The sequence below is a fragment of the Lontra canadensis genome, unplaced genomic scaffold (genome assembly GCF_010015895.1).
Source record: "Lontra canadensis isolate GAN:19392208 unplaced genomic scaffold, GSC_riverotter_1.0 scaffold23, whole genome shotgun sequence".
NCBI classification, from domain to species: Eukaryota; Metazoa; Chordata; class Mammalia; order Carnivora; family Mustelidae; genus Lontra; species Lontra canadensis.
In genome coordinates, this window is record NW_022631017.1 from 12,477,567 (window position 1) to 12,502,132 (window position 24,566).

Here is a 24,566-nt window from a genome sequence, read left to right on the forward strand (position 1 = left end):
AGGCACTTGATAAATGTTAGTTGAATCAATTAAAATAAAAACAAGTGAATGTGATGAAGTGTAACAGGTGCCCTGACAGTGGCAGGAAGGATGGCCTGGTAGAATGGGAGACACCTGATTGTGTCTGGTGAATTAGCTGGAGTGTTCCAGGAGGACAGGGGTGGAAAGAACATCATAGGCCAAGAGGAGAGGCAGGCACAGGCATGGAGCCATATGCTGTGGGTACAGACAATCACCAACAGGTGGCCATTTCTCAAGGGTAATGTACCAACTAGAAAGGGACAGCCATTGGTACTGGAAGTGGAAAGATTGGGCATCAAGATAAGGAGTTTTGACTTACTGCAGGTTTTAAGACAACCGAGTAGCATAAAGAAGTTTTTGCTCTAGAATATATGTCAAGTGGAAACAAGTGGAAGGCTTAGTGGGACCTTCTGTATGTTTGAAATAAAATGAAAGACCCATGTCAAATTAGGAAGTTATTGTAAACATCTGTGAAAGAGGAAATGAAGGTCTAGATTAAGGAGGTAAAGACAGGGATAGAGACTGTGGCAAGGTTTTGAGAAAATTCAGGAGTTAGAAAAGAAAAGACAGGTGATGAATTAAAGGTATAGCAGGGTGCAGCAGATGGTTCATCAGCAGATGAACTGTAGGGTCCAGTGAGTCCAAAGGTGGTGCAATATGCTAAGAAGGAGAAAACAGGAGCAGCAGCCAGGAGAAGGAAGTAATGGATTAAATGTTAGGAATGTTGACTTTGACAAGTCAAAGGACAAGGGACAAGTAAGTGGGTTGGTTAGAGTGACCTGAACCAGAGATGTGGTTTGGGGAGTTATCTGGGTCCTAGTTAAGGTATAAAGATGGATGATATTATAGTGAGAAAGTGTGGGGAGATAAGAGATTTAGATTGTGGGTAGAACTCTGGGGATTACCCACATTTAAGAGTCAAGTGGAAGAAGACATATGGTCAAGATGCCAGAATAGAACCAAAAGAGACTTCTCATCAGATTGAAGAGTTTTGAATAATTGAAAGCCTTGGAAAATTATGTAGGTAATGAAGAAGGCGAATTTTAAGGAGGAGAAATTATACCAGAAATGCCTATCAGTTTCAAGGAAGATGGAGGCTTAAGCATGACCATTGAATCTGACAGATTAAAAAGTCACAGGCAACTGTTCTCTAAACTATTTTGGCAGAGTGGCATACTAGAAGCCAGATTCCATTGGGCTCAGTGGGTCACAAATCAATAATGACACTATTCCTTCCAATGTTCAGTTGTGAAGAGGAGGGAGAGAGAGAGTTGTAGTTAAAAAAGATGTCAAGATTGGAGATAATGTTATTTTGGAAGCTTATCTGTTTTATAAGGATGGATGACAATGTGAACATGGCCTTCAAATCCTTATCAGCAACCCCGCCCTGTCACCTGAGCTCAGAGTCTTATATGCTTATGGACACTTGATATATCTTGAAATTCCTCCAGGCACTTCAAATTCAATATTCCATCTTCGGTTCTGAATCAGTCTTCTCACATTGCATATATCTTTCAGTAAATCAAACTAGAAGCTTATACCTCAACTCTCACCAACTACTTGAGGTCAATTACCACTTCCTATATGGCTTAAGTACATATTCATATTCTTTTCTCTATTCCTTTATGTAGATCCTAATCCTCTCCCAACTAGACTCTGTCATCTACCCTGTCTCGGCGTAACCTTCTTAAAAAGGGACTTTGAACCTGTCATCTTGACGACCTTCTGCACATACAATAAAGTCCCAAGCTTCTGATAAAAGAACTCCAGTCTCTGGTATTCCTTTATGACCTAACCTCAACATGCAAAACAGGATTCTTCTCTAGTGATTCCAAATGACTGTACTCCCCTGAGTGCACCTTCTTGACACTTTCTGCAGCTGCTTCTGGCTCTCCCCCTTTATCTGGACCAGCTTTCTGTACTTTCTTTGATTAGCTAATTCTTACTCATCTTTTGAGACTTCACCTAAATGTCATATGGTTTATTTCACTTTCTTTGAAGCTCTTCATCATGCCCCAGGGAGGCCAAGTGCCACGTCACTGTATTCCAGTGCCCCATGTGCATGGCAGTCTTAGAATTCCCCACACTGGAATGAAGATGTCAGTATGTAACTGTTGCTCCTGGAGTTTGAACTCCTTGAGGTAAGAAATGATGCTTTGATCCTTCTTGTACCTCCATATTTAGCATATCACCTGGCACAAGGTAGTCGTTCAAATGTTTGTTCAACTGAACTGAGCAGTGGAAGTAGGAAGATAAAGATGCTTTAGGAGAGAAGGAGAACCCATACAAAGAGGTTTGAGGAGACAGAGGACGTAATACAGATGATGTATTCTGAGTGACTTTTCAATAGAGATGTGCCTAAGAGGAAGGGGGTAAAGATGGAGGCAGGTGGAGAAATGAAGGCAGTTTCAGGGCAAGGGCTCTATATTTCTTTGTTAAACAGCTGGTTGGACAGAGGGAGCATCGGTGAACATGGTGGCAGGGAATGTATTTGTTGGAAAATAAATGCACATTTTAAATACAAAGATCCTAGACACATTTTATTCTAGAACATGCCATCTCTTATGGACGCTTTCATATACTTGAAATTCTTTTTCGAGGCAAAATTTTAGATATACGTGTGGCATTTTCTCTGCATATGTGTGCAAATGCTTGAGCCTGAAGATCCTTGCTTTCCTGCTGGGTTGCCGACCTGCCACCAGAGCTGGGATCGGTCATTGTGATATTACTGTTAGTGGAGTCCAGTGAAACGTGACTTATGGCAAGGCTGCTTGCAGCCTGGGAGGAGTAATTGTAAATCATCTTGAGAAAGGCAGATTTTGTGTTAGCCTCTTGCTTACAAAGAATAACATAGCATTTGGGGAAGAATGTGCAACACAGGATCCCGTAGTTAGATATTAAAATAACAATAATCTCCACAGCTGGCAAATATTTACCAAATGTGGTGGCATAGACGGGGATGAATATGATCCAAGCTATGAAATAAATGAGCATGCCAAATGTTATGAATTTGGCTTCATTGTAATGCTCAGGTAATTTCCTGCCTTTGAAGGCAAATATGAAGCAAATGAAGGCCAAGATGGCAATGTAGCCCAGCATGGTGCCAAATGCAAGGATGGATCCCTCCTCGCATTCCAGGAGGATGACTCTGGGCAAGGAGACATTCTCTTCCACAGCAGGTGCGGCAAAGATCAGCCAGATTGTGCAAATGACAACCTGGATCCCTGTGCAAGTGAAGATGATGGGGATCGGTTGATAGAGGCACTTCAGGAAGCTCTGCAACTTGGGATCGAAGCTGAAGGCTAGCAGAATTTTCAGGGACTTCATCAAAATGCACGAGATGCAGAGGGTGAAACTCACACCAAATAACGTCTGCCTGGTTTTACAGGTGAAGTCTTGGGGTTCGCCAATGAAGAAGCCCGTGCTGGCAAAGTTGAGGAAATGACAGAGAAGGATCACATAGCAGACCAGCAGTCCCCCAGATGATTTCACAATGGGTGTGTTCAGGTTTCTTGTAAATATTATGCCGATGGCCAGAACAAACATGATGCCCAATAGGGAGAGGGCCAGGAGCAGTACAGCCAAAGAGTCATTCCAGTTGAGGTACTCGACTTCCTTTTCAAAGCACCTTGTGCTCCTTACAGGAGCCCAGTGAGTTTCATTGTTGCATAAAAAGCAGTGATCCATATCTAAAAGATAGGAGGAGATTCAGTTACATTGCAGACATTTTAACCAGGTAGATTGCCCACAATGATGCTACAAATGAGACTCCTTAGTTACAGTCCCGAGGAGAAAAGGGATAGAGATCATTGTCATATTGGTTACTTATTGAAATAAAGCATGCACAGAACCCAAAAGAAGGCAAGAGAGAAAGTGTGAGAGCAAGGGAAGAAAAAGAGGGGAACAGAAAGAAAAAAAAGCAGCTGGGGTTTGAGTCTTTAGGAAATCCATATATTCAGAATAGATGCTAGCCTCTTAGGAACTTGCTGTCATATAGGTGGCTGTTCAGGGACTCTGTTAAGAAGGGGGGCTTTAGGGGCACCTGGGTGGCTCAGTGGGTTAAATCCTCTGCCTTCGGCTCAGGTCATGATCCCAGGGTCCTGGGATCGAGCCCTGCATCAGGCTCTCTGCTCAGCGGGGAGCCTGCTTCCCCTTCTCTCTCTGCCTACTTGTGATCTCTGGCTGTCAAATAAATAAATAAAATCTTTAAAAAAAAAAAGAAGAAGGAGGGCTTGGACTTGGACGACCTCAAGTCCTTTTCTCTATCACTTATCATTCCCATAATCTTGAACAAGTAAACTGAATTTTCTGAGTCTATTTCCAAATCTTTAAAAAAAATTTAAAAAGTGGGGCACCTGTGTGGCTCAGTTGGTTAAGTGCCTGCTTTTGGCTCAGGTCATGATCCCAGGGTTCTGGGATCGAGCCCCGTATTGGGCTCCCTGCTCAGCAGGGAGTCTGCTTCTCCCTCTCCCTCTGCCCCTACCCCTGCTTGTGCTTGCTCGCTCTCTCACTCTCAAATAAATAAATACAATCTTCTAAAAAAATGTTACAAGACTCTGCCTCACTAGAGTGCTGCATTCAGTGGCAGAATAAATAGAAAATGCTTTGCAAGGAGCATTACACATGATAGACACTCAATGTAGTGAGACCTGCTATTATAAATGAGGCTGCAGTTCTTTTAAAAGCAGAGAAAATATGGTTGGGTCACCCTAAAAGCTCTCTGAAAGTGAGATAACTCAAGATTGTAACCAATGACCATGAATGAAGAATTAAAGTTAATTTTTTTGGCTAGGAGGTCAGTAAAATTGAGCCTTTCACACAGGGAGGGATAAGCTTGGAAGTGATTTCTGCTGATTCTGATGGCAGGGCGGGATGTAGAGCTGATATCAGAATGGAGTCTCTGGGAGTGGGATTGCATTTGCTCTCCAGTCTCACGCCCTAAAGATGGCACCCCATCTCTTGCCGGAAGCCCCTCTCTGGGCATCCATCTGAGAATCCCCACAGTGCCCATTCAAGTTTATATGGGGCCTGCGTTCTCTTCACTAACCTTAAAGTCAGGTTGTGCGTCTGTGTACGCACTTCATTACCTCTCCAGCCTCTTTCTCTTCCAAACCCTGTTTCCTGTTCTCCCCTGACTGCCTCTGCTGTTCGGTGAACACTTAATGGTCTTGTCTATGTACAAGAGCTGTGCGCTGGAGACGTGGAGAACAACAGGAGAGGATGTCCTTTCAGATCACCCTAAACCATTGCTTTTCCTCCAAGGGAAAGGCAGTCTTCAACACTTGATCTTTTCCTGGTTGCCCAATGATAACCCAAATTATATTTTGAAAACTCGTGTACATCTTTATGGGAAATAAATGCCTCCTACTCTCTTGATGTTTTTATTTATTCCACCTGGCAGAGTTGCCAGACACTGTATTACCTGGAAAATACACACACACACACACACACACACACACACATCCAACAATAACTAATTATTTACACGGTGGACCCATCTCAGTTGGGACAAGTCACATTTTTGTGACAAATAACTACACTATTTTGTGACAAAATAGTGACAGAACATGACTATTGGAATGTTAACATTGCGATACATTCCCCTTGAAGGCAATGAGAAAAAAAGAGTAAGCATTTGAGAACTGTTCCAACTGTCATAGATCAATAGGGATGAAGCAGTAAACAAGGGAACATGATGCTTTAAAGTAGGCTGAACTCCAGGGCAAGTGCTGATAGCTCCTCTTAAGACCCTGAAGGCTGCTGACCTTATTCTTGTTCTTTAATCTGTGTATTTTGCTCTGATCTTGTGAAATTGTTAAAGATAGGTTTGTCAAACAATTAGTAGCATCTCATCTATGTCAACAGTTCATCCCATCCTCTCACAGAAGATTCTTTTTAGGTAAATTGCCTCTTGGTAGAAATAATGAGCTCTCCAGGGTATGTACATCTATGGGTTTCTACCATACCCTGTTTAGCTAATTTAGCATTTATTTATTTATAGTTACTGTGCCCCAGTTATAAGCCAGGCATGTCTGTGTGGGGGATACATGGACAAAAATTGACAGAATCCACACTGTTTTGAGAGATGTGAGAGAGGAAGTCCAGTTGAGGGGGAGACAACTTACCTTGGAAGTGAAATTACTTTTATATCTCTGTTACATATTGGTTGTACATCTGCTGATATAATAGAGCAAATTCCGAGATCATATGAAATTTCACTGAAATTTAATCTAGCAGAAACATGAAATGCTTTTTTTTTTAATGAAAAAAAAAATAAGATTCATGTAAAAAAAAAATCAGCCTAAGAGAAATGGTCCAGGTGTCTGTACCTGCTGTGGTGACGATAATTACCTGTCTGGTTACTGTAGTGATTTTCAGGACAGTTCACACATTCATAGCAGCAGATATGTTGGCTTCTTTTGGTTTTCTTCATTTGTCCAGGACTGCATTCCTTAGAGCATTTAGACTGAATTTGCTGCAAAGTGAAAGAAGTCTCAAATAAATTTTTAAAAGATTTATCCTAAGTAACTTTGACTTAATTAACTCATTCCTTTTTATTAATTTATTTGACAGAGAGAGTGAGATCACAAGCAGGCAGAGAGGCAGGCAGAGAGAGAGGGAGAAGCAGGATCCCTGCTGAGCAGAGAGCCCTATGTGGGGCTCAATTCCAGGACCCTGAGATCATGACCCAAGCCAAAGGCAGAACTCAACCCACTGAGCCACCCAGGCACCCCAATTAACTAATTTTTAAAAGAGTTTATTTATTTATTAGAGAGGGAGAGCACAAGCAGGGGGAGGGGTGGAAAGAGAGAGAGAAGCAGACTCCCCATTGAGCAGAGACCCTGATGTGGAACTTGATCCCAGGACCCTGGGATCATGATCTGAGCAGAAGGCAGATGTTTAACCAACTGAGCCACCCAGGTATCCCAAATTTGACTTAATTTAAAAATACGTTTATTTACTTATATCAGTGAGATCACATGATAATTGTCTTTCTCTGATTGACTTATTTCGCTTAGTGTAATACCCTCTAGTTCCATCCTTGTCGTTGCAAAGGGGAAGATTTTGGGGGTTTTGATGGTTGCATAGTATTCCATTGTATATATATGATCTCACTGAAATGAAGAATTTGAGAAGCAAGACAGAGGAGCATAGGGGGAAAGAGGGAAAAATGAAACAAGATGAAACCAGAGAGCGAGATAAATCATACGAGACTCTATCTCAGGAAACAAAGTGAAGGTTGTTGGAATGGGATGGCTGCATGATGGACACTGGGGAGGGTATGTGCTATGGTGAGTGCTATGAATTGTGTAAGACTGACGAATCACAGACCTGTGCCACTGAAACAAATAATACATTATATATTAATAAAAAGTAAATTAATTAAGTAAATAAATTTTAAAAATACATTTACTAAATAGTATTATGATCTCTTTAAAAATAGCAAATAGAGTTGTTTTGTCATCTGGAGAAATGTAAACAAGTTTAAAAGACAGAAAAATATTTCAAATAGTGAAACTGCCTTAAGAAGAAGTAGTTTTTGTTGCATGAATAGCTTCTATAAGAAAATAAGGGAAATTAGTTCTTTCAGAAAGTTCCTAGCAGAGGGACAGATGTGTAATGATGGAACTAAAGAAGAAAACAATGGCTTAGAAATTTCCAATCTTGCGTTGTATTAAAAAGTTCAACCATATAAGAAATACTAACTTATTGGGCTTTTATATTCTTTAGAAGAAGGTTATTAATCACGCTGTCCAAGGTCTCTGTCCATTCTAAACTTTGAAAACAAAACAGTGGAGGGACGCCTGGGTAGCTCAGTTGGCTGAACACCCGGCTCTTGATTTCCACACAGGTCATGATTTCAGGGTCCTGAGATCAACTGCCACTCCTCACCCCTAACTGGGCTTCTCGCTTAGCGGGGAGTCTGTTTGAGATTCTCTCTCTTCTTCTTCCTCTGCCCCTCCTCCCACTCTCTCTCACACACAGTTTCTCTCTCTCTCTCTCTCTCTCTATATATATATATATATATATATATCTTTTAAAAAAGTGGAAATTTTGAATTTAAAACCAGTAATGTGTTAATGAAAAAGGCAACCAGAGATATATAAATAATATTTTAATAATCCTGAGAATTTAGGTTATAATTGTGCATGTCACAATGTGAATCATATGTAGCATCCTGTTTTTATGAAGCCCTTTCCAATTTAACTAATAATTCTTTGCACTTTGGCTGTGTTTTTTTTTCCATTTACAGTCCCTTTCTCGTAGCATATCTTGTGAAATAAACCTGTTACTGTCTCACTTTTACTTTTGGAAAGCCAAAGCATAATGGGTAAATGAGGATTTGTCTAGAGTCTCTTAATAGCTGTTCCTAAGCCAGGAACACTATCCAAGGACTAAGCTAACTTGCCCTTTCTCTGGGAGATGAAAACGATCTGGCTAAGAGAGAAAAGAAGCCACGATTTGGTAGCCCTTTGTCCATAAGCGGTGGCATTATTCTTCTTATCACTGTTATTCCTGATCTGGGTTTTCAGCAGGCAGGACATCATTATGGGATAAAAGAGACATTCTTTCTCCTCCCCACCTCCCACATTAAGAGACAGCAAAGACATTCTAAAGTCTGGTATTAATAACTTTGGGATATCAAAAGATTTAGGTTTATCTGATATTTTGGACTATGGGTTTGAAAGTGAAATTTAGATTGGATAGGAAGCATGACAAAGATTCTACCAGGTTTTGCCATGAGCAACTAAAAGGAAATTGCCATTTATTGAGATGAGTGTAGGTTTGGGAACTCAGTTTTGGAGGTAGTCAGTGAAGAGGACCATTAGACACCTAGGGGAGATGTCAATTATGCAGTTGCATATTTATTTGGGTTAAAATTTAGAAGATTAAAAAGCTGGAAGTCATCCGCCTTCTATATAATGATGACATTATTTAAATCCACAAGCCTGTGTGAGATCACTAAGGAAAAGTGCAGACACAGAAGAAGAGCTGTTCTGAACTCTGGGTATGCTAATATTTATAGGCAGCTGGAACAATAAGGAAGGAGCAAAAGAGACTAAGGAGTGGCCAGAGACAGAGGAAGAAAATTAAGGGAGCATGATATTGTGGAAACAAAGAAAGAAAGCATCTTATGAAGAGGAGAACTATTAGCCAGTAAGTGAAGTACGATGATGTTTGTATTTATTAACATTGGTGAACTAGATAGAATTTTGATGGATTGGAAAGAATTCAAGAGAATTATGGGAGGAGAGAAATTGGGGCCAGTGAATGTATTTAACTTTTTCAAGGACAATTGCTGCAGAGAGAAATAGAGGAAGGGGCAGTGAATAGAAGGAGAAGTGGGGATCAGTGGAGTTTTTTTCTTTTTTTTTTGAAGTTGAAAAGAATAACAGCATATTTATATCATCATGTAGATAATGGAGAAAAGAAAATACTTGAGGATGTGGGAGAGAATGGAGAATCACCAGAGCAGTATCATCGAGTACAAGTGGAAAGGAATTGGGATCCAGAGGTTAAGGGAGGAGCTGATCTTGGCCAGGAACACAGTCCACCCACAGTGCTGGAAGGAAGGTGGATGTGGTGGCAGGGGGACTCTCCAGTTTTCTTCTGATTTTTTCAATTTTGTTAGCAACATAGGAAGCAAGGTCAACCGAAAGTGAAGATGGGGAAGATGTGTTGGAGTTGGGGGAGAGAAGAAAATCTATGGAATAGCTCTCTATGAAGGGGGGTGAGTTAATGGACTAAGGTAATAGTCTGATTGTCCAGCAGCATTAAGGACCCACTGGAGGTTAGAGATCATGAATTTAAAACGAAAACAGTCAACAAGGTGTTTTTGTTTTTGTTTTGCCAAGTTCAGCTATATGGGGGCTCTATTGATTAGGCAGAGAGTTGAATTTACCCAGGATTATGCTTTGGTGAAATGAGGGTAAGGAGGAGAGCATGTACGAGAGAGAGACACAAGTTGACTAGAGAATTTGAGGAAGGAAGTTGGGGACAGTAAACAAGCAGTAGGGTCACTGTAGATTCTGGTGGGATTAAGGACTTTGGCAGCTGTGGTGCTCATTTGATTTGAATGTTATAAAGCAGGCTACCACAAAATTACCTTAAGATTTTTTAACTCGTTTTTTGTTTCTTGGTCCGTGATGATGAAGACATCATTCCTCAGATCATATTGCGCCATCTTGGCGATAGTCATGTGGCCATCGATCTCCTTCCAGAGCACAACATCATATCCGGTATTCATATCCCCATGGGCATCAAAATGAAATGAATTCCCTTCGTCAATGAATGTCACATTTTTTAGTACATCAAGTAACTATAAGATATAAAAATAGAAATAGATACTAATAGAAATATGTATCCATTATGCCAGTTATAACACTACCTTATAAAGAATATCATTTAAAAGGTAGAAAAAGGACATTCTGGATCAATGAGTTTGGTAACTAGTTGAGAAGGTTGGCAATAATTTGAGAATTCTAGCCTTATTTCTGCCAAAATCTTGCTCTGCCACTTTGAAAAATCAAGGTAATGTTTATGGAGGGCAGCTTCTCCAGCTTATCACATTGAGATCTGAGCATCTTTTTTTCCCACGTTATAAAATTTCAGAATGGATCCTTCAGGGCAGTTGCCTGGGCTCTAATCCTGGTTCTGTATCTCATTAGTGATGTGGTCTTGACACCCACAGTTTCTTTCTGGGCCTCAGCTTCCCCATCTGTCAAATGAAGTCTGCCTTATAGGGATTAGTTATAATTAAACATAAAAAGAATTCAGCCCAGTATTGGGCAAAGATTAAGATTAGTAAAGTTTTGATTAATATCTGTTAACCCTGTTAATTAGCTAATAGGGATATTGTGACAATAAATAAAAATACTTTGAGTCTATCAATTAATGATGCCACCGGACCTTCATGTATTACTTCTAATACTCAGAAGTGTGATATCCTTCTATCCCATAACAGCTCAGTGAAACACGCTGAGCGAGGATCATCTTCCTCTTTTCTTAGATGAGCACCACCAGCCAAGGGGCCGAGGGCCTTACCTGGGAAAACGCAATTTGACTTTCAGGTCTTTCCATTGTTTCTACAATATATTAACTCAATATCTTCTTATTTTTTGCTTCTGACTCAAAAGCAGTCATGAGTTGTCTTCTGAAACTATAGAAGGCAGCAAAATTCATCCTTTCCTTCTAGTCACAATTGGATCCTTGGCCAAGACTGAGTGGGTGATCTGAGCCAGTGGTTATTATACTCACCATCCCCAAAATGAGGGTTAAAGAGACAGAGGTACAAATGTGGGAGACAGTCCAGTGACAACAGCACCTTGTTCTTGGAGTGTCTCCCAACCAGAGAAGTTGAGCTGGTGGGTGGAAGGTACTGCCCTTTAAGCCCGTTTGGTAGGAGGCATGGATCTTATCATCTCTAATGGTTTTCAAATCTGTTTCAGTGATTGTCTAGTAAAGTGATCTCTAAATTCCATTTTCAATGCAATTCATAAAATGATTATTTTTTAGCTTGAGAGGGAAGAAATGCAGTGAAAAATTACTTGCCTTGTTACCCAATTTGTACAGTAAGAACTTGTAGGCAATGCAGCTAGGACAGGAAACGTTTTCCTGGCAAACAGGGTGGCTGTATTGAGTTTGTGCTGCAGAGGAAGAACACTGGACCAGGAGGGAGGGACACCCTGCTTCACCATTAACTTGATATGTAACCACAGCTAAGTAAATACCCTCTCTGACCACACTGGGCCTATTCCTCTAGGAGGAGTAAAGAGGTTAGGAGGGCTTTTGTTGTGGCAAAATCTGTGGAATGAGGCGACATTATTCTATTTGAATAGAATTATTCTTATTATATTCCTTCTCAGTTAATCTTTTATGAATGTTTCTTTCCTTCAATTTTGTCATTAGAACATAAGAACACCTAGTTATATTTTAAGGTAAATATATTAGTTACGACAGTCAGGTCAGAGACGAAATGTCACTTTGGAAAAATCTCTAAGCAATGCATATTGATTTTATTATATGTCCCCACAGATTTCTTAGTTCTTTTAATGAATATAAATTGATTAGTATTACTTTAAAGAAGCAGGATATCAGATTCAACAGGGTGGAAGTAACCCACAAAAGTTTTTTTCCAGCAATGGCCTGGAAGAAAAAATGCAAAGGGAACAAAAATTTTAAAAAGTAAACAAGAATCTACCATCAATGCTTTGACCTCTACCTGTGTATTCATTTTTCCTTGCTTCCTTTCTTCAGCAATTCACACACACGAACCCCAGACAACTTACTTCTTTAGGGAGCATATCCTTTTCCACTCTTGAGTCTGAACTACATTTCCACCTGTTTTTTCCTGCACTTAATTAGGTTTTCCAGGGTAAAGTTCTGACACATACCTTCTGTAAATAATGGTAACACTGTGTGATGTACATAAGCTAACATAACTGTAGGCTTGTCCTCACAGGAGAGAGGATGGAGGCAAGCAAAACAGTGTATTCCTGACCTGGTAAGTAAGACAGAACACTTGCTCTGGGTTAAGGTAATTTTGAACATTGTTGCTTTAGTTATGAAGCTATGAAAGGGTTTTTCTGTCCATTTTTTCCCCCATGGAGACTCTGAAAGTCACTGTAAATTGACATCATAAATCTTACACTGGAATTTGCACTTCCACAATTATAGCATTCACCCTGTGTATGGTGATGACCTGCTTTTGAGAACGAAAGGCCCAGAAAGCCACACCACTTAAGCTGTTGTGGTTAATGTGTTTTTCTTTTCCCTGACTGCTCTGATGTCCACGACATCTCCCTAAGGAAGCTGTGCTGGTGAGCAAATTCAAGTTGCAGAGGACATGGCCTTGCATCTCTGTCTGGTGCTCAACCCATGTCTTCTTCTTTCATGAAGTTTTCCATGCTATAGTGGAAAGCACCCTGGACTAAGGCTGGGGCAGTCTCACTGCTACCTGTGTGGGTGACCATAAGCCAGACCCTTACTGGAGGTCCCCACCGTCTCTAAACTTTGGCTGCAAGTATCGGTTACCAGTAACATTTCCTTTTGTTACTTCTTTAGGACGGAGTGTAAGGAGCATGAAACGGTGGACCTACTAGAATATTATGGAGATTAGGGGTGATATATGTCAATGCCTACTATAGTAGCCCTTAAAACTTTTATTAGTTCCTGGGGCTCAGTCAGTTAAATGTCTGCCTTTGGCTTAGGTCATGATCCTGGGGTCTTGGGATTGAGCCCTAGGTCGGCATCCCTTTCCCTCTGCCCTCCCCTCCTGCTCATGCTCTCTCTTGCTCACTCTTTCTCTCTCTCTCTTAAATGAATGAATAAAATCTTTAAAAAAATTATTAGTTATGATTCTCCTATTACTTCACAATCACCGTCTCCTTAGCACACGTCTCTTCTGCCTTCTGGACTAGTATCTGACTACCATTGCTACAGCTGAATGTCTCAGAAGCTCTTCAATTCAACGTCTCCAAAACAGAATACTTCATACTTCACCCCACCAGACCTCTACTTTTTTCTGTTTCCATCTTGATAAATGGTACCAGTTGTCCAAATGTGGAATCGCTTGCAACATCTTTGCTTCTCTTCATCTGCCCTGTTCTATCTCCAGATGCTCTTCATCCTTCCTTTTAAACACCCACATATGTGTATCTCCATCCATATTGTCACACATAGTACTTGCAGTACTTGTACCTGGAGTATAAGCCATCCCTATTTAAGGCCTCGATTACCAAGTTGGTCCTTCTACCTCTAGGTTTGTGACCCGCTAATCAGTGCACACCACAGTGGAAATGAAATGCTATTTCTGCAATGGAAAGCAGATCATGACACTTTCCTGTCTAAAAATGTCTTTAATTGACTCCCCTTTGCTCTATCAAGTCCAAACCTTTAATCAGAGTTTGCAGAGTTTCTGTTGACAGGAAGTCCCTGTACCAGCAGTATCAGCATCACCTGAGAGATACTAGAAGGGCAGACTTTTAGATATCCCCCCAGTGGTAACCGAATTAGCATATGCATGATAACAGATTCCCAGGCAATTCAGCTGCACATCAAAATTTGAGATGTTCTGATTGATTGGGCCCTAATGATGAATCCCTCACTAATGTCTCTACTTTCATTTACCTATAGTTTCCACAAAAAAACTGATTCTTTGGCACTATTTTCTTATCCCTAGAGATGCCATGTTTTCTCTCCCTTCTTGGAGTATTTCTGTCCTGGCTAACTCCTACCCATCCATCATATTCTTCAGAGATGTCATAATCTTTGGAGAATGTTCTTTGAATTGTTAATGCCAGATTGGTTTCCTCCATTATGTGCTTCTCTACCATTTTGTGTCTCTATGAAACATAGTAATGTATCATTCTGCATTGTAATCATTAACCTTAATTATTTGATTAAACCTTAATTATTTGATTGTATACACCAGTAGACAGATGACTCTTTTAGGAAGAGAATCGTCTTGTTTTCCAGAATATTTCCAACATTCAACACAATGCCTGGAACATTGAGACATCCAATAAATATTTGCTAAATCAATGTATGAATTAGAAATTTGACTATTAGACATTCTGTCATCCAACATACATCACTTACTACTTTCTACATCCTCACAAGTAAAGGAAACAAAAACCCCCAAATCACTGGTCACAAGAAGGTGGTATCGTCACGCACATCTGAGTAACATTAAAAATCTGTTGAAGTAAAACAATTCCTGATGCGCCATTCCTGAATCCTGCTCACAGATGTTGCCAAATGTGGAGCCAAAGTACGAGCTACCCTCAAATATTGGGAGAAACGTCTTTAAAGTTATTTGAATGTAAAATTATTTAGAAAGTAATCTTTAAATATGAGTGAATTTTACCAGGGGTCAACATAATCTTTAAGAATGTATGTTTGATTAGTGAGCTTAAATGTTGCTGATCTTTTAAACTTAAATTGTGTGGAGATTTCTTCATAAAAAGGCAATTGTCTGCATTATTTGTCCCACTGAATGTGGTACAGATGTGGTTCACTCACATTGTGATCAAAGGAGTGAGTCACTCACATATTCCTCCTTTCCAATCTGTTTTTGTTTGTTTCTAGATAACCAGGCTCCCAGGGGGAATAAAGAACAACCCCAGACCCCTACTGTTTAAATAAAACATTTTAGAAGACTCTGCTCAGATTACACTTTCTCAAGTCTTTTCCTCAGAATGTTTGAGGTTTATTCCTGATTTAAAATAGTTTCCCAGATCTTTAGTGGATCAATAGCTCTATCTGAATTTCTCTTTCCTTATGAGGCTTTTTATGACTCCTCCCCTTTATCCTATCTGGATACTCCTCAACCTCTCATTCCAAAAATTCTGTGTAATGGTTTCATTATTGTGGTTCACTTAATTTTCATTTGTTACCAATCCCTCACTAAAATTTTACATTACAAAGAATGTGCTTTCAAACAGATATCTTAAAATAGCTAGACATAAATGTATATATTTTAAAAAGATAGTTTTAATTTTTAAAAAATTCCATTCTCTAGCCTTACATCTTTATTAGGTTTTTTGCCTTGCATTTACAAGATCAAAACTGGTTTTAAAATGACCAATTTGAAACACCCTATGATTGTCCCATGATTCACCCAAAATGTAAGCTGATGACCTCAGACCTTGGAGTGTGTGTTTGGGAGTGTTTAAAATGAAAATGACAAACATAGAAATAGCCTGTCCTGGAACTCATGTATATGGTAAGAATTGAGTCTTACCTCCTTTCACCTTCTTTTTCCTTTATGCATTTATAATAACTGTATTTTTGGAACATGATTCTGCATCAAGAAAACAACCTTGTCTTTGAGTACACACTATTGAGAAATCTGTTTTAATGAGTAAAATTTATCTTCATATAAAGCAACAATTAGCTTTTAAATATCTTTTTATCAGCATTTAAAAAACACAGTGGAAAATTTTCACTAAAAAGGGTCACATTAAGCTTGAATTTGGGTTTCTACAAACTAATCAAAGAGAAGAAAGGAAAAGACTTCCTTTACCCAGAATTTGCGGCTCATTTCAACCTGAGATATCATAAGAATTGTGATGATTGATCTAACTAACATTCATTTGAGAAAGACTGGAGTCTTAGGAAGACTGTCCTGAGAGTTGTACCTGAAGGCTTTAAAGACTATAAACCACCAGAGATGCCATGAAAAACAAAGGGCATGGAGGCAGAAGGCCCAGACCAGAGTCATATTTCTAATACTTTCTAGCTTTAGTTTCCTTATTGGTAAGATTTAGTAATAATAAAAAGGACCATTGAATATGCCCAGTCTCATGTTTCTCAAGAGCAGTACAAGGGATAATTCATATGAAAGCATTGAAATACTATAAGATCAGATACAAATCCATAAACTCATGGAAAATACTATCAACTGGATCTTCTTGGAAAATTAAAGAACACCATTTTAGTGGGTCAGTGTAATAGTGAAGGCAAAATAACAATTCTCAAGAACAAAGAGCTACTAATGATAGAAATGCAGGCTGTTCAGACACTGAAGGTATCTACTTACAAAAGCAATACAATTAAGAGCAGTTAATATAAATATCTACAAATTAAAGCAAGGAAAGAAATGACTGTAGGGGAATTTTCTCAGATGTGTGAGTTAGTACCTCCCATGGTTGAAAGGCGTAGGGGTTCTGACAGTCCCGAGCTTGGCAGAGATCCCGAATGGCATAACCAAGGGCAAGAACCGCGAGCTGGATACTGTGAACAAGTCCCGGCTCGGTGTAATCCCACAGGAAATCATTTCTCAGGGAGAAGTTCCTTTCTATATCCTCGTTAGCCTTGTAGGCCAAAGTCCCCTGAGACTGGTTGGCAATGCATTGACTCAAATCACTGTCCTTGACATGGGCACAGGCAGACAAGAGCATGGCGTATTCATGTAAGGCCTTGTTATTCTCACTGGGAAATACATGCAGATTTTGAAGAAAAGAATGGAAAGAAGACATATTCCCTCTTCTAAAGGCAAACCCCACAACTTTGCCAATCTTTTTAACATTGGGAATGGTGGTAATCTTGGTGGCCGTTGACCAATTATCACTAGCAATCCAGATCTTATTTATATTTCTTTCTATAGCTTTACTGAAGAGATTGAAAACATGGGATTGCCTCAGAAATACCACAATGACATTAACCTGGGCTTCTGCTATGATTTTCTCAAGTGTCTCATTGATCCTGACTTCAAGGGTGTCATCTGAGAGGAAGGCTGGGAGAACCTCTTTGAAAGCTATGCACACATTATTTGCTGCGGTCTGAACTGCAAAAGTGTTGAGGGCCAGTCGTCCATAGTCATCATCTGTGGCTATGATGCCAATCCAGTTCCATCCAGATTTCTGAATCAGGTGGGTCATTGCTTTAGTTTGATAGAAGTCACTGGGCACAGTCCGTAAAAATGAAGGAAAGCGAATTTTGTCACTTAGGATTTCTGCAGTTGATTCATAACTCACCTGGAAATTGACAGAATCGTTTAGTCATGGTATTGATGAACTCCAGGTGGCTGTTCATATGCTTTTTCATTTCTGTGAATTTCTGTAATCTTTTCCTAAATCGTCTTTATATTCTTCACCTTCACCTTGGTACATGGTGAACATTGCCTAAACCTAACTATCATGACATTGCTATGCAGACCTCATTTTATACCTGGCATTGCTGGGCTCATCTCCGTTTGACACCTGGGCTTCAGTAAAATTAGTGTACCCTGCGGGGAGTCCCCTTTCCTTTTGTGTTGTCTAATGTTGTTGATTATGGAGATTATGTTTTTACATGCCATAATCATTGTTGAAATTAGTCTACTTTTTTTATACTTAGCAGCTAACTAGCATTATACGTAGTCTAGAAAATTTGAGCCAAAGCCTTATCTCTGAGCTCTTTGGGGAAATAATTCTTTTGTTTTGTCATTTTGGATATAAACTTATTTTTTTTTAAATCAGTTTCACTGGGCTAGATAGTGGAACTCTTAGTGTCTTTCATGGGTATGTGCTCTTACTGACTCTAACTCCAGAAAGTTAGATATTCTAAGTTCTTATGCAGTTACTGTCATATATATATATATATTTTCTTTTTTCCTACCTATTCTCTTCTATCAGATGGCTATTTCTTGAAAATCTGACTGTAACTCTTTTTCCTTTCTAACTTTTGGCTTCTAATCTTTCCAGAGCCTAGAAAGCACTGGCCAGTGAGTCACAAAGCAATGTGATGAGAAGGTAAGTTCGTTCAAAATACAGGCTAAGAGGACTTGCTGGACTCTGAGTAGAGTGTGCAGGACTCTAGCAAAGGGCTCTCTGATGTTGGTTTTGGTCTTTAAGAGGCCTTTTTGCTTACTTCCTGAGTATTTATTGGCTTGCATTACAAGGAGATTACGTAGTTCCATAGTCCCTGCTCAAAGCTTCCCATCATATTCAGAAGAAAATGCAAATTATACTACAGCTTATAAGATGTTGAATGACCAGCCCTTGCTTATCTCTGCAAATACACATCTTACTGAACACCTTTCTATACACCTGATCTAGCTGTATTTACCTTTTGTTATTCTTTGGACATTTCCTCTTGGTCCTTACTGTGTTCTCAGCGTAGATGCTGTCCTCTTCTCCCCATCTTCCCTTGCTTGTCCCTCTCATCCGAGTTTCAAGAAGTGTTCCTTGACCTGCATGTCCCCTTACCCCTTAGTCTCTCTTCAGTTTTCCTCATAGTACCCAACTGATGTTAATTCAGAAGCAAGGCAGTTGAGGCCCTCAGAGTTTTCAGTCTTATCTGAATCCTGCTGAGAACCTTCAGAAACTTGATCTGACAGATTGAGGGGAAGACTCTATTCCCTTAGTGCTCTGTCCACTATACCATCCAGAATAGGGCACCATGCCCTCTTTGACTGAAGAGAAAGAAAGGTTAAAGTACAAGCAACTCCCTAACTGGTTTCCCAGGTTACCCTGATCCTCTCATAACAAAGAATATGCTCAAAACCAACGTCCGTGGTAACACAAAACCCACCTGTGGCATGAGCTGTAAATTCAGCATCCTGGAGACAGCCATTGTTATTTCCGAGTAGCCAGCACCTATGACAGCCTTAACCCTTGGCATGTAGCTGGAATAGTCACACTTAAACTCCACCATCTCTCTGGAGCAGTTGAGCTTAGACAGAAACCTCAGAGCGGCAGCCATTGCCACTGTGACTTCGGTACAGGTGTCATAGATTTCGTACCCCAGTGTGACTCCAGATAATAGTGGTGAATTGTTGATCATCTCAATGCTATGAATCATGGCAAGAGCTTGAAGAAAAATTGATATTTCAAAGCTGTTGGGAAACAAGGTTTTGTTTTTTTCTTAAATCAGAACATAACTCTTCTATAGACGTTATGATGGTAACTTATTTTATTCACATAGTAAGTTATGATGTGATAATAAGTTACATTGTGTGTTATACTCACACAATAAGTTATGATGGTAACTTATTTTATTCACACCTCTGCTCTAAAATAGATGATTTCTGGGTCAGTAAAGCTTACCTCTTAAAGGATAAACTCCACTAAACTTCATTTATTTAAAAATAGTTCTTGATGGAAACCTTTCTAAAGGGTATATAGTTTCTCAAATGGGGTCTGTGGAACAGGATTAACTTCTTCTTGATTAATTTTGGGATCATTTGAATACTCAGTTTAGTATCCTGCAGTATGAAAATCTGTTTGATATTTGCTCTTTTTTATAGTTAGATGTCACCATTTTATTGCTGTCCAAGTATCTGCTCTTTAGACTCACTAGCCTGGCTTTTGTGGTTGGAAACCAGATTAATAAGACTCTTCAGAATCACATATAAAACAGGCTGTGGGTATAAGTTCAGCAGCTTTCTCCTAGATAAAGTGCACACTTGAGTTATGAAACATAGCTATTTCCTCCTTCAGTGGGTTTCCCCAGTTGACTTCTGATTTGTGATTATTTCGGGGCACTGAGCTGCTTGGTTACTGATTTACTGTTCAGTTTATGTCATCCACCACTCTATATAAAAGGTTACAAACTGCCTAATATATAGTAAAGATTCAAAATTTTTTAAACAAATTAAGGAGAACATTATTATTATTATGTTAAATTCCAGTATAGTTAGCATGCAGTGTTATGTTAGTTTCTGGTGTGCAATATAGTGATTCAAAAATTCCATATCTCACTCACTGCTCAACATGGTAAGTATACTCTCACAATTCTCTTCATCTATTTTACTCATTCCCTCCCACCCCATCCACCTTCCCTCTGTTAGCCATCAGTTTGTCCTCTGTAGTGAAGAGTCTGCTTTTTGGTTTGTCTCTTTATTTTTCCTTTGTTTGTTTGTTTTCTAAATGGGGGAAACCATATAGTATTTGTCTTTCTCTGACTGAGTTACTTCACTTAGCATTATACTCTTTAGACTCATCCATGTTGTTGCAAATGGCGATATTCCATTCTTTTTTATGGCTGAATAATATTCCATCACACCACATCTTTATCCATTCGAAGGGGAAAATATTATTTTTCAGGATTTTGGTATTTTTAAGTGTCCTTTTGGTTCACTGCATTATGATAAAGTATTTTAATAATATTATTTGTCATTGGAGACTATCCAAAAGTGAAGTTTGGCCAATCAGCATTAAGTTTTTAATTTAAAGAAAGAAACAAGGGGGGCACCTGGGTGGCTCAGTGGGTTAAAGCCTCTGTCTTTGGCTCAGGTCATGGTCCCAGGGTCCTAGAATCAAGCCCCACATCGGGCTTTCTGCTCAGCAGGGAACCTGCCTCTCTGCCTACTTGTGATCTCTGTCTGTCAAATAAATAAATAAAATCTTAAAAAAAAGAAAGAAACAAGGATAGAAAAGTTAAAGTAATGAATCATAACAAAAATAATGCATTGTATGACAATTAAAATGTATATTTTCAGGGTTCCCCCCATGTTAGCTCCATGAGAATGTAAACCTTTTTGGTGTATTCATTTCGGTATCCCAGTGCCTAGAATAGGGCCTGATAATGTAGGCACTTAATAAATAGTTATTTGATGCTGAGTGAATATTGTTTCTCTTAAGGAGTGTCAATAAGGTGAAAGGAAGTTCAATTCAATTTTTTTTTCCAGAATAAATTTATTAGATCAATGATTTTTTCATATTTTCCATCCTTAATAGTTAGCCTATAATTGTGGGCCTCAAATCTTCTTTGGGTACCAATTTAGTGCTCTGAAATTCTTCATTATTTATCTTGAGGCATTTGCTGGTATTTTTGATAGTCAACATTTAAAAAGACAGTAGCTCAAAGTGCCCAACTTCTAGGGCAAATGCCAGGAAGGAATTTTAGTGTGATGTGGAACCCCATTTTATCTGACAGCATTCTTAGAGGAGTTACTAAATATTTTTTGATACAGAAAGAAAAAAAGAGAGGGGGGAAGAGAAAGTCAAATTTACATACAAAAACGTCAAGGTAGAAAGCAGGATTTCCCAGTGGAAGGAAGCATGGCAAACACATTGGCATAGGAACAGAGGCTGATGCTGCCTGTGTCCTTAGAAGTTATCCGGGCCCTTAGTTTACAAAAGAGAAAACTGGAAACTGGAACTCAAAGAGTTTAAGCGATTTGCATTAGTCTACAGAGTAAGTTTGTTCCCAAACTGAAATTAGAATTCAAATATCCTGCTCTCCTTAAAGAAAATCCATTTGTAACATCCTCTGCCCAGCTTTACTTTTCCGTAGTACACTGTGCCATGTTTTTTCTATAGTCAAATTTTCAGTGAAAAATGTTCATCACAGAAGAAGGAACCAGTTAAGTTGAAGTAAGGTCTTAATTTATCATGAAGGAATTTAATTATTTCAAGAATGAAAGGAATGGGGGGGAGGCGGGTTGGGAGAGGGAGGGTGGGGTTATGGACATTGGGGAGGGTATGTGCTATGGTGAGTGCTGTGAAGTGTGTAAACCTGGCGATTCACAGACCTGTACCCCTGGGGAAAAAATATATTTTTATAAAAAATAAAATTAATTTAAAAAAAAAGAATGAATGCAGCATTGACAAAATGCTAGTATAGAGAGAAATTTTAAATGTAGCCCATTTTAAACAAAAGAATAAATAATGCATTTATATTTAAAACAAAATGCATGTTGTGGGGGATATAAACATGAACAATACATACTATAAATAGATAGTGTAATGTAAATTCATATGCATTAATATTAATACATAATAAATATATGTAATATAAATAGAAACATGCTACGTATGTTTGTAATGGATAGTCTATGGTGTCTCCTAATTGGTTTTCTTGAGTGACTTCAGGGGTTGTTTGTTTTTAGCCAAATCTAAATATATATATTAAGGGAAAGCATTCACTACCTCTGCACTTAGAGGTTGATTATACATACAGTGCTGATATATTTCTCTTTTAAGGAAGGATTACAAGACTAACTATATGCAACTTAAAAATATAAGAATTTAAATTTTATTAAAATAATTTTAGATGTTAATACAAGTGAATGCTTACATGCCTTAGTGGTAGAGTATCATCAGGAAATCTAAATGTGTTCTTCGACACTTTACTCACCCGACACACCTTTGGATTTCTGGTCGTCTGGGATAGTCTTCTGAGGACAGCATTTTTTCATGAATGGCAAATAAACCTCCGATCATGATATGTCCTGGAGAAGTGGCAGCCACAAAGTCATCAGGGGTCTGGCAAGGCTGGGAGGTAGCAAGAATACTCCCAAAGCAGGTCATTGGTATCATCAATAGTGCCATGCTTCAATTCCATTTGCTCTGCTCATGTGAGTTCTTAGGAATCACTAAGCTCAGAGAGTGCCAACAACATGGTTTCTATTTCACCTGTAAACACCATGTAAAGTATAGGGCAGTGTCAAAGGCCGGAAACATTCAGTTTTCAGATGCTTGATGATAGTCAAAACAGTTCCTCACCAGTAAGAACATATCAGACTCTAACATTCCATTCTTGGAAATGGACGCTAGCAGTCATGGTAGGAAAAAAAATTATAGAATTAGAAATACATGTCTTCTCTGGTTTAGTACTCTTTTACTTTACTGATATGCCAAAGGCTTGGGTCATGTCGGCATTTCTTTTGAAGTAGAATATAGAATCTTCAAAAGGGAGCAGTTTGGGGAAAGCTTCCCACTTCAGGCATGGACAGTATTGCGTTTCCAAATGGTCTTGCATTCAAGGTCCAAAAGCTTCAGTGTTGTTTATAAACTGTTTAGAAAAATAGCATTCTGCTTTCATTTTTCCAGTAAAGCTCTATTAAGAAAAAATGAAATTCAGTTAAGTGTAGGTATTTATCACTTCTAGTTTACATATGTTAGAAATAAATAGTTTTGGTGATAATGGGCAAAACTAAATTTGAGACAAAACTTACCTGACACAGTGTTTGGCTTTGAACAAGAAAGTTCTGTCACAGATTATTGACATTGCCATAGTCTGTGGATTTTATTTTTATAAATTTGGAACGAATTTTAATTTACGTGTTCTTAAACATTTAGGAACCTGAGCTAACATGATTTAATGGATTTCCTTTAGAATCTAACAGAGGATAGATACACCTCAGTGACTTAGGAACCATTAAGAAAAAGTTAAAAATTATAACTTACCTTTTTAAAATCAATTTTTCCCAGACATTGGATTAAGAAGGAATATATCACGGGTAGGTAGTTCCAAACCTCATACAGCCAGGTTGTTGATAGGTCGCAGACATATTTAGAGGCATTTCGGAAGATAAAAGAATATATTGACTATTACAGTGTTTTCCATCACCCAGATTAGCCTTATGTTCTATTGACATGTGGGGTCACACGAACCGAAGAGTGGAGAGGTCACAGCTCCTCACACAATGTCCAGTGTTCCTTAAGTCCTACGTTTTTACCATTAGCAAGATTTCCTCTTAGGATCCAAACCAGTTAACTTCAGTTGTTCAGAAAGTTTAATACACATGGGTTTGAAATCTCTTCAAATGTATAATAATTGCATTTTGCCCCTCGTAATCTTATTACTGATTTGTGCATGTATCTGTGTGCAGTTGGATATATTTGTTTTTATTGGTGCAGTTTTTTTGGCTCAGTTATAATTGTTACAAATTCAAACATGATTTTGGCAAAAATGTAATAAAAAATAATAAGTTCAGATCATTGTCCAGCAAAAGTATGTAATAGGTATTAAATAACTCGGAGTGATTCTGAAGGTATGACCCTCATGTGACCCTATTTTTCAAACCTGACATTTATTTGAAAACTCAGTGACAAATTTGGACCAATGATTTCTCTTTGGTTGCAATTTTAACAATATTTAGGGACTTTGTTATCTGACAAAAATTAAAGCTAAATCATATTGTCTTATTTTAGTAAATATAATCTAAGTAGGGAAATCTACTTCTATAAAGGAGACTTCTGAAGGTAGGAAAAAAAGGTTTTTGCAAGCCCTCATCCTATAAAATGCAGTGTTATATGGCAGAAAGAACTCAGACTTTGGAAGCAGACAGACTGGTTGGCTCTGCCCACTACTTAGCATGTGACCATGAATGA

General features: G+C 38.8%; 1 protein-coding gene across 1 annotated transcript; it reads right to left on the minus strand.

Annotated features, from left to right (window-relative positions):
* Window positions 1-2,530: 2,530 nt before the first annotated feature.
* On the minus strand, window positions 2,531-22,900 carry GPRC6A (G protein-coupled receptor class C group 6 member A). Its single transcript, XM_032862379.1, has 6 exons — window positions 22,588-22,900; window positions 19,039-19,342; window positions 16,665-17,501; window positions 10,130-10,342; window positions 6,373-6,496; window positions 2,531-3,710 (listed from the first exon to the last, which is right to left on the minus strand). Exons 1-6 carry the CDS (start codon window positions 22,779-22,781, stop codon window positions 2,596-2,598), a joined length of 2,787 nt encoding a protein of 928 aa, XP_032718270.1. The 5' UTR covers window positions 22,782-22,900; the 3' UTR covers window positions 2,531-2,595.
* Window positions 22,901-24,566: the final 1,666 nt, after the last annotated feature.

What these genes read in the sequence shown, in the direction of transcription:
- GPRC6A (XM_032862379.1), bottom strand. Translation starts at nt 22,781, where the DNA reads ATGGCACTATTGATGATACCAATGACCTGCTTTGGGAGTATTCTTGCT. An exon ending in GAAATCCAAAGGTGTGTCGG is followed by an intron (nt 19,343 to 22,587) that starts GTGAGTAAAGTG and finishes GTTTCCCAACAG; the next exon opens with CTTTGAAATATCAATTTTTC. An exon ending in ACGCCTTTCAACCATGGGAG is followed by an intron (nt 10,343 to 16,664) that starts GTACTAACTCAC and finishes TATATCTTATAG; the next exon opens with TTACTTGATGTACTAAAAAA.